The 14206-nt window shown below is 39.2% G+C and overlaps 1 protein-coding gene across 1 annotated transcript in view; it reads right to left on the reverse strand.

Annotated features, from left to right (window-relative positions):
• rasa1a (RAS p21 protein activator (GTPase activating protein) 1a) overlaps positions 1–13696 on the reverse strand; it is a 99048-nt gene extending 85352 nt beyond the window's left edge. Inside the window, exon 1 of the mRNA XM_065263059.2 lies at positions 12619–13696. Coding sequence (XP_065119131.1) covers positions 12619–12986 — 368 coding nt within the window. The 5' untranslated portion in view covers positions 12987–13696. The remainder of the gene's footprint in view (positions 1–12618) is intronic.
• Between the last annotated feature and the right edge of the window lie 510 nt (positions 13697–14206).

Genomic DNA, 14206 nt, shown 5'->3' on the forward strand with positions numbered 1-14206 from the left:
AAGTATCTGGCCCCCATGTGTATTGACAACTTGGAATCTGGCCCCCTTAAAAAAAAGTTTGGACACCCCTGACCTAGGGGAAACACTGAATAGGCAGAAATATGATCAAGACATTTCTTGAAAGTCTTTTCACCAAACACAGTTACACCTCACTGACCCTGCATTTAGCTAATGTCACCTGCAGTGTGTGGGACACACATATTTGCTTCCTCTTTACTGCAAAGGCGTTGCACTTTGTAAGTGTGCACTCAGCCATATGCCTACACAGACTTTTATTCTGCCACAGGCCATTTTGAGCAGATAAGAGCTGAAATGTGATGAAATGTCAAAACATATGGCAAGAATTGTGCATTTGCTGACTGGATGCAGTAATATGAACTAGTGGGCGGTTTACCAGTTCATATCGAATACCAGTTTTTATTTTTGTATGATTTCATTTTTTAATATCCCCCATACCGGTTTATGTCACTTAAACAACGGGAGGAACGCAGCGTGGCGCGACACTGTTTGAGAGGGGTCCCTTTTCACTCTTGTACTGTGTTGAGTGTGCAGCTGTATGTGCTAGTAAGGCTCTAGTCCAGAGTGCGACTAATTTTTCAGACAGCGCGAGCATTTGTTTTCCAATTACCCGCACACGTGCAACCTGCAATTTTGGAATGTTTTTCTTATGTTATTTCACATCAGTGTTGGGCAAGTTACTGAAAATTAGTAATTAGTTACAGTTACTAGTTACTTCTTTTAAAAGTAATTGAATTACTCTACCATTTACTGTATATCAAAAGTAACTAGTTACTAGGAAAAGTAACTTTTAAGTTACTTTTATGTAAATATGAACAGTACTGAACAGTCAAACAATAAAATGATAGGCTGTGGGTCACAGTGGGTATTACTGTTTTGTTAGTTTGGCTATGTACTGCATTATTTTAGTAAAGTTTCTTATATGGATGGGCTATTTTACAAGTAAGACAATATCACCAATTGTAGGAGCATATTTTGCTTTAGATTCAGCCTTTAAATATTTTTGTCATAGGTGTCATTTACACTGGGGACGCTGGGGACATGTCCCCACCATTTTTTGAAATGGCTGATTTTGTCCCCACCATCTTTTGAAAGCATTTGGTTAAAATGTTCTGAAAAATCAAGCGATACCTGTGCGACTTACGACTGGTTTTGTGGTCCAGGGTCACATATTGTATGTAGGGATGCAGCGATTAACCGGTTTCACTATTAACCGCGCTTTAAAATGTCACGGTTAAGTAACCGTAAAGCCTTCGCTACACCGCGTGTTTTTGTTTCACGCACGCACAACCCAGATCCACGAACCACCAAGAGGCGCATGCGTCATGATGCATTGTATGACAAAGCTCCGCGTTCAAAAGAATATGTGCGAGTGACGCGTCTCTTGGTTGTTCGTGCATCTGGATTGTGCATTGTATGACAAAGCTCCGCGTTCAAAAGAATATGTGCGCGTGACGCGTCTCTTGGTTGTTCGTGCATCTGGATTGTGCATTGTATGACAAAGCTCCGCGTTCAAAAGAATATGTGCGCGTGACGCGTCTCTTGGTTGTTCGTGCATCTGGTTTGTGTGTGCGTGTGCGTGGATGTGTGCGCGCGCACCTGCATCTGTACGTGAAAGAGCCACACTCCAATCGGTCTACTCTGTACAGCATTAAAAACCTCCTGCTCGCGGATCAAACCCGGGCGGGGCTCCTGGTGGTCTGACTGCATTTCATTACGTTGAATTATTTTAACGCGTTAATGATTAATTAATGAATAGCATTAGTTAACACGTTAATCTTGCCACCCCTAATATTTATATTTGACTTTTGTGTAATATTAAGCTTCACCTGTCAAAATGACTTGCAGTACCTGGTTCAGGATGACCCTGTGTAATTATTCATTTTGAGAGGCTCTTATCATTTTTACTTCATATATTTTACTTCAATACTTCAAACAAACCAAAATAATATAACTTTATTCAGTCCAAATGTAAAGTTACATTTATTCAAAAGATCATTAAAATGAATAGCCTACAGGTTTCAAAGGCACCTATACGGTTTAAGTCAAAGCCAGCCAAGTTATTATTATTATCATTTGTCCAAGAATTGTAGAGAAAATACACAAACTGAAAATACAGAAAAATTTAGCAATTGTTCAAAAATTTATTCATGTGATTTTATACATTAATGTTGTAAAATAAATGAATCCTTAATAACCGTAATAACCGTACAACCGTGATTATTTATCAGACTATAACCGTACCATCAAAATCTATAATCGCTGCATCCCTAATTGTATGTTGGGTTGTATGTTTATGGTGTGATTTCTTTTATATATGTAATGAATGTCATTGTAATCATTGACCTAACGGCTGCTTTTTTCTACAGTAGGGTGCTTTTGCACTGTTCGGATAAGCTGGTGTTGCAGGGATTGTTACATGTGCAGTCGACATTGTTGAGGGATTTATGCGGAGTATGTTTGTGTTGTTGACTGGCCTATGCTATGCCCATTTTTGATGCACCGTTATTCAATATTTTTCCCGTCCTGCTGTTATGTTTTTCTGATCTTTTGTCCCTACCCCTTTTCAACACAAACTGACACCCCTGATTTTTGTTAGAAATTATCTTAAAAGGCGCAAAAGAGGATGTTTTCACCGACTAAGAATCTAAAGAAATGAGCGCATGCGTAAGAACAGCCCCCCTTCACAGCTTTTTATCTCATTTCTATAAGCTCATTATATATCACGGTTTCACATTGAAAGACAGGTAGATTGTCTTTCAGACGCGAAAAAAACGAAATGCAACACTGGTTTTTACTGATCATTTGCATGATGTGTCGTTTTATGTCATCATGCACTTAGTTAATTTTTTTTTAAATTGATATTATTATTATTATTATTAATCTATTGATGGGTCTACGTGGCCCCGCGAGAAGTCGAGCACACAGTCAAACACGAGAAGGCAGAAATGAGAGATAGAGAGAGCGGGAGAACTTCTCCATTAACACAAAAAACATTACTGATGAGAATAAAGGTCTTAGATATCAGGTGGGGTGCCCAGTCAGGAAAACTGGATAAATATATGGATATAGCCACAACACTCATCTCATTACAATACGCTAACTGCCTGGATAACACTGGATATAACTTATTGTATGTGTAGTTTAATAAAATAGTGTATGTACTAGGGATCGACCGATATGGATTTTTTTTGTGCAGATGGCGATACAGATTTTTTTTTCCATCAGCCTTAGCCGATGACCGATACAGGCTGCCGATTTTCTTTAGCCGATATTTGGAGCCGATACTGCTTTTGCTCATTCAGTTTACATCATAAAAATGACACAATGATAAAACCAAACGTTACAACTCTTAATTTAAAAAAGAAACATTTATTGAACTATATTTAACAAATAGTAAAAACAGGTGAGGTAGAACAAGTAAGAAAATTCAGTGCTGCTGAAAATACTAAGCATAAATAAAATAATTACACTATTGCACACAGTAGCAGCAACCAGGCAGCATAACAAGGGGAACACTGTACTTTTTCCTTGAAAGTAACCAACTATTTACAACCTATTTAATGCTTAGGTCTAAGTTTTAGTGCACTTAACTTAATCTTTTGTAGAGCAAATAAATGCAAGGGATAGTTAGTTTGCCTCAGCTCGCTTGAAACGCATAAAACTGAACAAATACATGAGGATTTGTGTTCGGACTTCGGTCAGATAGTAGAGCGCCTGCACGTGACAGAGGTGCAGTGAGAGAGACATGGATGAGAGAGTGCATGTATCTTTGCGCTCCCAGTGAACGGAAATGTTGACAAAACTTACAAAATAACAGTTCTCCAGTAGGGCTGAAACGATTCATCGAGTTACTCGATTTACTCGATTCAAAAAATTCCTCGAGGCAAAAATTCTGCCTCGAAGCCTCGTTAAATTCCTATGACGCGCACTACACGCGCCTAGATCTGATTCACACGGACCGTTGTTCAATGTTCAGGAAGCACATCATAGCGCGTGGTACATTTTGAATTTAGTTGGCGCGATGGCGGAGCGAATATGTCCATAAACGGCAGAGAGAGAATGTCTAAAGTTTGGGATCATTACATTCAGCATCTGAACCGAAAACATCCACTGCTGTTTCACCAAGCGTCGATGAAACAAGGTAACGTAGCTTCCGTTGATTTTAATCCCATACTGTATTTGTAGCGATGTCGTTATGCGGTTTGACTAGATATGATGTTTAGCTTTGATGTTTTTAAGTAGTAAACGTATTCACGTTCAATTGCAGGACAGTATAGATTAAAAAAGAACCCCTTCACACACACGCATGCAATACAGGTGTGTGTACCAAAAAACGGCACCACAGTGCAATCATATATGGGCAACTTGTAATCTGACATATTCTGTTCAATAATAATAATCTCTGTCTTATTGGAGTTTAGCATAAGGAAGTTATTCTCTCTCACGCGAGTCAGACCGATCGCGCAATGCATCACATATGCTTAAACTTTTATGTAGCCACGCAACAATAATTTCAGCATGCATTCACTGTATACAGCGGGACGTGATGTTGTGATTTTTCGAACGGATTCTTAACCTAAAATGCACCGCAATGCAAGTGATGCAAACCAAATGCAGCGTTCTATTGAAAAGTAATGTATGTATTTCTGCAGTACCAAAATGCAATGAAGCAACTGAACGTCTGACTGGGGTGTCACTCTTCCTCACGCACAGAACGCGTGCACACACACAAACACAAGTGCACGTGCGCGCATACACACAGGTTGTTACCATAGCAAATAGGCTCATCCCAGAAATGATATATTATATGTTAAAAGCCTAATGGTAAATGCTGCAGGTGTAGAAATGTACATAAACCAGATATTTACTTTGATGTCAGGGCTAGATTACAGCATGAAACCAGTTGTGCATATTAATAAATTAAAGTGTTTAATTGTTGGCACTGGCACTTATAAACACTAAATGGGTAAAAAATTGAAATAAATAGGCTTATTTCTTGGAGCCAAATACCTCTGTTTTTTAAGAAATAAAAGCCAAATGCTTGAACATTTTACAGCCAAGTCATTTTCGTTATGCATTATTTGTTTTGGTTGTTTAAAAACACACAAAAAAATTATCCGATTACTCGATTAATCGATCGATTCAGTGCTAGATTAATCGATTACAAAAAGAATCGATAGCTGCAGCCCTATTCTCCAGTCACATAAAAGTAATGTGGGAACTGCTCGGAACTAAGTGCTTCGCGTCCAATTTCTTTCGCTGCCGAAAATTCCGCGTTAACAACCATGAACGTATGCAACCATGAACTGCTCTCTCCACAATGACGAGAAACTGTCAGCAATGGATATTGATTTTTAGCCTTTTACTACTACATATATTTATGGAGATGAGAATTAAAAACCCACCCTGTCCAACTATGACCAGCTGATCGGCTGATCACATGACCTGCGTTCGCTTGCAGCATTATGAGCACGCGTCCAAACGTCAGACTAGTGGTCGCTGAATAAAACTCCTACAAATACCACGGAATCACGGAACAACGTCAGCACTATTTAATCCTATGACCAGTGTTCGTAACAGCTGCCGTATACATACGCAGGGCTCGCAAAATCCCTAGCCCGACGTCCAGAGGCTATTGTGAATTACTGTCGGGTTACCAAAATGTATCTCTGCCCTGCCCGTCGGGCTATCTTGGGGAGGAAATAATATTTTTATGTTTTTGCTTTGTCTCAGATTTAGTTAGGTCATTATATTGCATGTATTTCGGCATCCTTAAATATGTGAGAAGGAAAATATGAGTGATTTCCGATCGATTTGACACGTCTAGCCTATTGAGACTATATGATGTTAGAAGCTGATAGGTGACTAAACACAGCAGTGGTAAGATATGTTTACCTAAAGCGAATAGAATGTTTATTTGTCATAACGTTTTACCTCAGAGTATAACATTATTCTAGCGAAAATAAACGGCTATGGTAAGATCTGTTAACCTTAAGGGAATTAAATGTTTATTCCTTTTTAATAAATATCTGCTTTAAGTCTTTTATATTGTGTTAAAGTCACTGGTTGTTTTTTTATAAAAAAAAATGTAAAGTGTTATAATACATTCATATAATATTTCAGTAATATAAAAATTATATTATTTTAACGTTAGGGAAACGTTAAAATAACCTAAAAATAACATTAGGGGAATGTTTATTTTCCTAAAGAAAACATTCCTGGCTAACCAAAAACCTTGGAAAATAGGGGAACGTTTTGGGAACCAAATTGTTAGCTGGGGATGGGCAGGAATAGTTGGCTTACATGGAAATCCAGGATTTATCAATGTTCTACATTAAACAGTGTGTTTTTTTATTCGGGCTACTTATATTCATTTCGGGCAACCAAAATTAAAGAGTGTCTGCCCGAAGGGCTACCATGGATTTTAAAATTTTGCGAGCCCTGATACGGTTAGTCTAAAAGCTATTTGAAGCTCCCTAAATACAATGGCTAGCAGTTTTATAGGCATTCGCATTTTCCATTTGGACCACCAAACTTTCTTAGCTATGGTTGCACGCACATACAGAGCAACGTGTTTACACTTCCAAAGTAAATGATAATATTTCAGTCGAACAGTTAAAAGATGCTTTGAAGTTTAAAACTTACCAGAGCAGGCTTGCAGCGCTCCACTCTGCTAGTGGGGGGAGGAGCAATGCACAGGCTGCAGGCAGCATCTCAAGCAACACAGAGCTGCCTGTGGACACCTGTCTGTAATTTATGCCGGAGAAAAACTATCGGCGAACGCAAGCCGCGTATTGGCCGATGCCGATACACCTAAAACCTGCAAAAATCGGCCCAATGTATCGACCGGCCGATATATCAGTCGATCAGTAGTATGTACCCTGCAACAAATCATTTACATCCTAACTAGGTATTGTATTTACAGATATAGCCTCAAATTATATCATGATATTTCAAGCATATTTGCGGTAATGACTTATGGAGCTCCTCCGGTTCAGCACTGATGCTTCAGAAAGCAACACAGCTGAGCTTTATAGGCAGTTGTGTCTGTCAAAGTCAATCAGCTGGAAGCTCTGAAGAAACTTTCATCCTATTTGGGTCACCAGTCTACTGCAACAGTGTATCTCAAGGGCTGCGAGATGTAAAGTGTCAGTGCACAAAACCCAGGTCTAACTCGTAGAGTATTTGGTGAAATTTAGACCACTTTTACAGTGTATAGAACTATTCTTTAAAATGTATTTTCCATTTTGATAAGCTTTACGTAGAGCTGACAACATAATTAAAAGGATCCAAATGGATAAGTGAACAAGACTAAAACTGCTCTATTATTGTTATGCTTTCCAGGCAAGTAGTTGGCATTGTCACTTTGGACATAGGTTAAGATTTTGCTATGTGTAAATAATGTGTATCCCCTGGTGGTAGTAGTGCAGTAGGGATGTTAACAATTAATCGATCTTCGATTAATTGTCGATAAGAATTTACTCGATAAAACTTAACGATTGTTGAAAAACAAGATCATGCACGTGTGTGCGGCGCATGCGCAAAACACATACAGTCGGAGAAAAAAAAATTAAGCGAGCGCGCAAAAGTTAAACTAGTAGCTATGATCACAACGATGCTTGATGCCAAGCACACGCATGTGCTTTTTAACGTCATGCTAGACGAGGCTGGCTGGCTGCCAACGCAACGAAATGACATCCGCAGTGGATCTGAGAAGGTCCGATGCAGAAAATGCAAATACGTTTAGGATACTGAAAGCAAAGACCCTATTCAGGGAAGCCTGCAAGATTAGCATAGCAACGCTGCTATATACAGAGAAGGAGACCAGAAGCCGCTTTTAATGAACAGATTAAAATGTAATCTTAAATTATGGCAAGAAACTGTCAAATGTAAACTGTAACTGACTGTCGTTACAACCTGAATGCCCGCAACATATATCACTGATCATCATTATTGACTGGCTGTCTGAGGAGCTGCGTGTTTTCTAATGGAAGGTTGCCATCTCCGTAATATAAGCATCTTTGCTGAAAGTACGTCTAAGCTGAGGTGACGACGAGAAAAGTGCACTTCGTGTGCTTCTTGGATATAATTACAAACAGTGTATCAACGACTCGGAAAGCGAGGTAAACAACTTGATAAATAACACTTGATGATAATAAAACTGTTATTTTGACATGGACTTTCAATGCGTCTGTTGCAGAGTGCCCATGTGAGGCGGAGTTATACACTGTGTCTATTAGTAATTATATTTCATTACGAGATAAGTTTAAATTGATGATTTTATCAAAACAACAACTACATTGACTCATTTTACAATCCCACTAGCATGTTATTTAGACAAAATAAAATCTTTTAATTCGCGTGAGGAAGCTGTCGTTTTTATGCACACTTTTATGTCATTGGCTATATGCCACTGCAGTGAAGGCTTATTGCACTATTACTGTTAACGATTATTCGATTGATTGATCGTTAATTTAAATGATCATCGAATATGGGAAATTGCATAAATTGACATCCCTATAGTGCAGTAAATCAAAAGGGAAATCCCTTACTTTATTACTGTAACAGCGCATGTATTAAGGGTGTCACGATTTCGATTTTAAATCGAAATCGATCAAAATTAAGTCACAGCCTCGAACTTCGAATTAAAAAAAATGGGATCGTCCATGCTGTCACGCCCCCATGTCACGTCCAGTCGGCTTGCCAAGAGGGGAAAAACCTCTCAGATATTTATATTTTAAACACAAGGGATGTATTGCTACAAATCCTTGAAATGCATATCATAAACAGGATTACTACCTACTGATCTGCCTTTAGACAGAGCGCAGCTCTCTGCATGTGCGTGAGAGTGAGAGAGGCGCCAAGATGCAGCGGGTTATATTTTAAACAAAAGGGATAGTTTGCCTCAGCTCCCATGAAACGCATAAAACTGAACAAATACGTAAGGATTACTACTTTAGTTTATGTTTAGGGTTCGGACAGATGCGAGAGCGCATGTACGTGAGACAGAGAGAAGCGCAGCTGCTTATGACCCGCTGGTTTTATTTCAGATGCCAGTCCGCATTAAGATGATGTGCGCATTAAGTCCATGTGCGTGCAAGAAGGAATCCTCTTTACAAGTTCTCTCGCGTAAAGTGAAGCCCAAAAACCCCCATGCGAGGAAAAGCCCGCAATGTGTATGTTAATGTGTAACTATAATAATAATAATAAATATTAATGGCATTTTAATTGTCATTTCTTGTCTTTCAAAAAAAAAAGTAAAAATCGAGAATTGAATCGAATCGTGACCTTAGAATCGAAAATGTAATCGAATCGAGGATTTGGAGAATCGTGACACCCCTAGCATGTATATCACTTTCATATCATAATGGTTTATTTATTTTGTTACAAATAATGTTAATTCTCATCAAGGTCGAAGATTAAGTTAGAAGATTAAAATGAGTTTGTTAATCTGTGGCAAAATTTTCTCACCAGCACATCCCTGAAGACTTTATGTATGTGTAAAGATGTCTGTTTAAAAGCTGTAAAACAAATGTATTTAAGGCTTATAATAAAATAAAAATGTATTAGTAAAACTCTGTAGTAGTGTCTGGCTTTTCCACATTTAAAAGTACACTTCTACAAGTGAATACCATAATTTAGTGCCTTATATAGCTATAAGTGAAAAAACGAATTTAGAAATATTTATGTTGTTAATCAATTATTTAATTAATTAAAATATAAACGCCTGATTAATCGATTATGAAAATAATCTTTAGATGCAGATCTACTTTTTCATGTTCAAAACAGGCTCATAAAGCCTTTGTCTAGACACTGCCTATTAAAAATTGTCGACCGAATCTGTATAGTCATTGCATTTGAACTAGAGCCCGACCGATATGGATTTTTGGGGGGCGATGCCGATATTAACTCGAAAAGAGCCGATTTATAAGCCGATATTTTGATTTTTAAAATAAACTATATTTTATATTAGACCCATTTCCTATAAACTGCACTAACACAACATTCAATAGCAAAATATCTGCCTGTTCTATGTATGTGGGCTGTATAAACCATTTTCCAGAAGGGATTATGTTAAAAAAAAGTAGGGATGCTCCGACCGATCGGCCGATAATGCATGCTATGTTTCTCAATGAATTACGGTGAAATGCCACTACATCCAAAATGCGCTGTAGACGAAGAACAATACACACGCAGCTGTGATGAAACGCAGCTCCATGAAATGGCTGAAGGATATATTTATATTACTGTTCTTCAAATCTTTTCAGGTATTTTCATGATAATAAAGAATATGTTTAATAATTATATTTGACGAGTGTTGCTTTTTCAAATGCATGTTATAAACGACTCAAACTAACAGTGATTTTAGATCGATAAGGACTTACTGATCAAAAGCCGTAGTACATGAAATAGCTGTAATAAGATCGGCTGTCCGATTCAGAAATGTGATCGGCCACGTATTATTAGTGGAGATCGGGACATCCCTAAAAAAAAGCCTTAGATTACAGCCTCAATGACTAAACAATTGCACATCAAAAGTATACGTTTTTAAACAGATGACGCGTTTAACCCTGAACTGTTTAGGACATTTCCACACACATGCTGCTTAAAAGTCGAGCACACCTGAAGCTAACATCCGCATTTCTTTACCAAAGTTGTTTAAAACAGCTTACCATCTATTTGCCAAACTGCCGACGTCCTTAGCACATTCTCTGTGAAGCCTAATGTGGAAAAGCAGGTTCCGTTTGACGCCGCCAAACACAATGTTGTTTTGTCACGAGCAACTTCGCGACCGTTTGCCACAGATGTGAAAACAACAAAATACGGACCGTGGATATTAAGTCATAACCCGCCATTGTTTACAAATACGACACAGACGGAGCTCGTCGGCCAGCGCCACAGGTAACTTCCGCTTTCTCTCCGAGTTTACCGGTATTTTAAAACTGATGTGTGAATGATGTCTTACTGGTAAAAAGACGGAACTTCACTGCATGTGTGAACAGCACATTTTTGTATTTACTGGTAAATTAATTCTAATTTAAAATTTATGGTAATTTACCAGAACTACTGTGTGAAAGAGGCTATTGGTTCGTCGCGAGATCGCTTGTGTGCAGCCAACTTCCATAGTAGCACCGCGGACGAGGCAAACATCTCCATCTTCTTATCTTAACTTTCACCGTGCAAACAGCCACAGGTTTTTTTCCATTATGTTTGTTGTATGATGATGCTATCTTACTCCTGTCGGATTGAACCCACTTCCTCCTCACTATAAAACTGGCGGGATTGTGTGCATTAGATCCAGGTAGGTGTATTAAGAGCGGATTGAAGCGCTGCCGCGTTATTGGCCTGACAGTCGCGTCTTGATTTTGGCTTGCAGCTGGAGGTCAGAGGCTATTAGCTCCGTGAGGCCCATTTGAAGCCCTGGCTCGCACCGGCTTGATAGTGCAAAAGTGGCTATTGGCAGGGTATATAGTTATAACCTAACAAACCTTACAAAAACAATACAGGTGTGCATCTTGAGACAAAACAATGGCACTGATATATGTTAAGATATGTCAGAGTACAAGGTGTTTTTTTTTTTATGAATAAAGCTCCAACAAACATTTTAGTCTGTGACTAGCAAGCCACCCATAAATATCATTGTAATGAAGTGAATTCTTATTGGTTCGCCCTAAATGGAGAGCCACTGTCAATTATTAAACTTTTTTTCCATTAAAAATACAATAAAGAACCAAATTAAAACTACCTTAGCTGACCACTAGCTGAAATAGCCATTCACTTCTTTTGTTAACATGTTTTATTAGCTTAGTTAGACAAAATTAAGCAAGTCATCCACAATATTAAATGTCAGAATCAAATATTACCAGCCTGCTCTTGAGCAACCAGAGATATGAAAGGGACACAACCACTTAGTTTATTACACAGGCATGTGAAAGACATGTGGCACTAACGCACACTTTTTCAATAGATTCCAGCACTGATTCAAATGCTGATCTAATGTGATTATGGCTGATATACACAAACAAGTCAGCATTTATGGCATTTATCAGAATTTATGGTTTCACAATGTGTGCAGAAGGAGGGTCTGGATATATGATCACAGGACCATATAGAGAGACACAGTTTTCATTTAAAACCACCATGTCAATCCCATTAACAGATCAAAACAAGAAAGCAGGAGTTCATGCCAGCCATCTTAATAGTCCTAAACTAAAAGTATACCCATGATTAAATAGCATGACAAGTGGTGAAGTTATACCTAAAGCCATATTACAGTAAAGTCACATCCTGTGAATGAAGTCAGTAATATTAAAGTAACTTTGGATAGTAATCGGTTCAATGCGTTTACGCACGCGAATGGTAGCCTAATAGTTGTTGCACATTTATTGAATGTGTGTCAATGGGTCTGTCTCAACCCAAATGGGCCGCCTACCTAGAAAACATTTTTGTACATCACCGCTCCTAATGCTGTCTACGCAGGAAGTTTACCCGGTTTAGGACACAGCCAAAAACCTGACCATAGCAGGCCCACAACTTCTACCCCCATACAGTAAGCAATGCTTTCCCGTCATGAATTATTAAGAGATGAATTCTTACTGGTTGGTGGGCGGCGCGGACAGAGGGAACACAACCTCCTCTTCCTCATATTCCGGTCCATCCTGTTGATCACTTTCATCCACACTCCCGTGCGGCCCGAATATATTCGTCGGCGGCGGCGGCGGTGGTAAAGGTGGGAAGACCGCGGGCCCGTCGGTAGGGGACATCCGGCTGCTTGGGCCGTCTGAAGAGGGGGAGTCGCAGCCAGCAGAAGCAGCTCTCCCTGCCAGATCCTCTCCGGCGCTCGGGTAGATCATCACGTCAGAATCCGTGACCCGCACTCGAGCGGGTTTGGAGTAATGGGGAAAGTGGGTCGAGTCGGGGCCTCTACTGCCGTCCGATCCCCTCTCCTCGCCCCTTACCTCCATGCAAAAAAAACGAGAAGAGAGCCTAAGCTTCTTCTTTAACTCTGTTTAAGCTTCTTTTTCCAGGCTTTTTAAGCAAATTTAGAAAGTTTCCTGCACACACACTCACACGCACTCTCTCGCGCTGGGCCAGCTCAGCTCAGCGGCTAACACATGAGTTAGGTCTTCATTGTTTCCTGAGTTTTCACAAAGACAAGAAAGAATCTTAAAAAAAAAGAAAAAATGTTGGACGTCCGAGTAGACGCAGTGCTGATGTACTGAATCTTTGTTCGGTCTGGCGTCAGTTGTGGGTTGAAGCCCGCGGGAATGTTTGTCTTTTATTGTCAGTCTTTTCGTGGTTGTTATTTTGTTTCCAATGAGTTGAGAAACGAGCGATTTGCTAGTTTAAGCCCTTCGCAGCTGAACACTGGTGTTCGGCACGCTTCTTCTCACTCGAGCCCGCTTATTGAGCGTGTTTTTTCTTCTATTGTAAATTTCTCCTTCTTTTCGAGATTGCTTGGACTGTTGGAACATTTGCCACAGCTGCTCCCAGTCCCACTCCTCTCCCTGTGCGTCCCCGCTCATGCGCAGACCGAACTAGCAGATCGCCGAACCGATTCAGACACATGCGCCCATACCAATCGTGGGATCTGCAATCGACTGAGCGCGATCAACGGAGGTCATGGCGACTGAAGTAATTCAGATTGATTAAAAAGCATAGTCGCTAAATGATGTTAAAATAGTTTATTTTTTTGTCACAGCACAATTACTGTAGTAACGTTTTTGTTTTTCGGTGTTATTGTGTTTACCCTTATTATGAAATGTGAAAATAAATATTTATAGCCTATAACTGTTAGTGAATAAATTATCCTAAAATACTAATCAGTATAACGTTAGCTAAAATTCATATATGCGTATGCTGAAACTAGGAAAATTACCAATGAAAGATGATTAAATATAGAATAAGTAAGTAAGTATGTAAGCTTTATTTAACACTCATCACAGATAAAAACAAATAACAAAGTGCTTTACAACGTGCAAAAAAACAGTACACACAGATTTAAACATAAATGCCTAATCAACTAAAAGCTTGTCTAAATAAAAATGTCTTGCAAATGTTGCTTTTTAAAAAAGGTAACTGTCTGAAAGGACAGGTCTCCCTGAGTTTTAAGACATGTTTTGGGGACCCTCAGACGGTTTTGATCTGAACGAAGAGTGCGAGATTAGGTCAGAGTTAGGGGTCA

This window comes from Paramisgurnus dabryanus, chromosome 5 (genome assembly GCF_030506205.2).
Source record: "Paramisgurnus dabryanus chromosome 5, PD_genome_1.1, whole genome shotgun sequence".
In the NCBI taxonomy this organism is placed as follows: Eukaryota; Metazoa; Chordata; class Actinopteri; order Cypriniformes; family Cobitidae; genus Paramisgurnus; species Paramisgurnus dabryanus.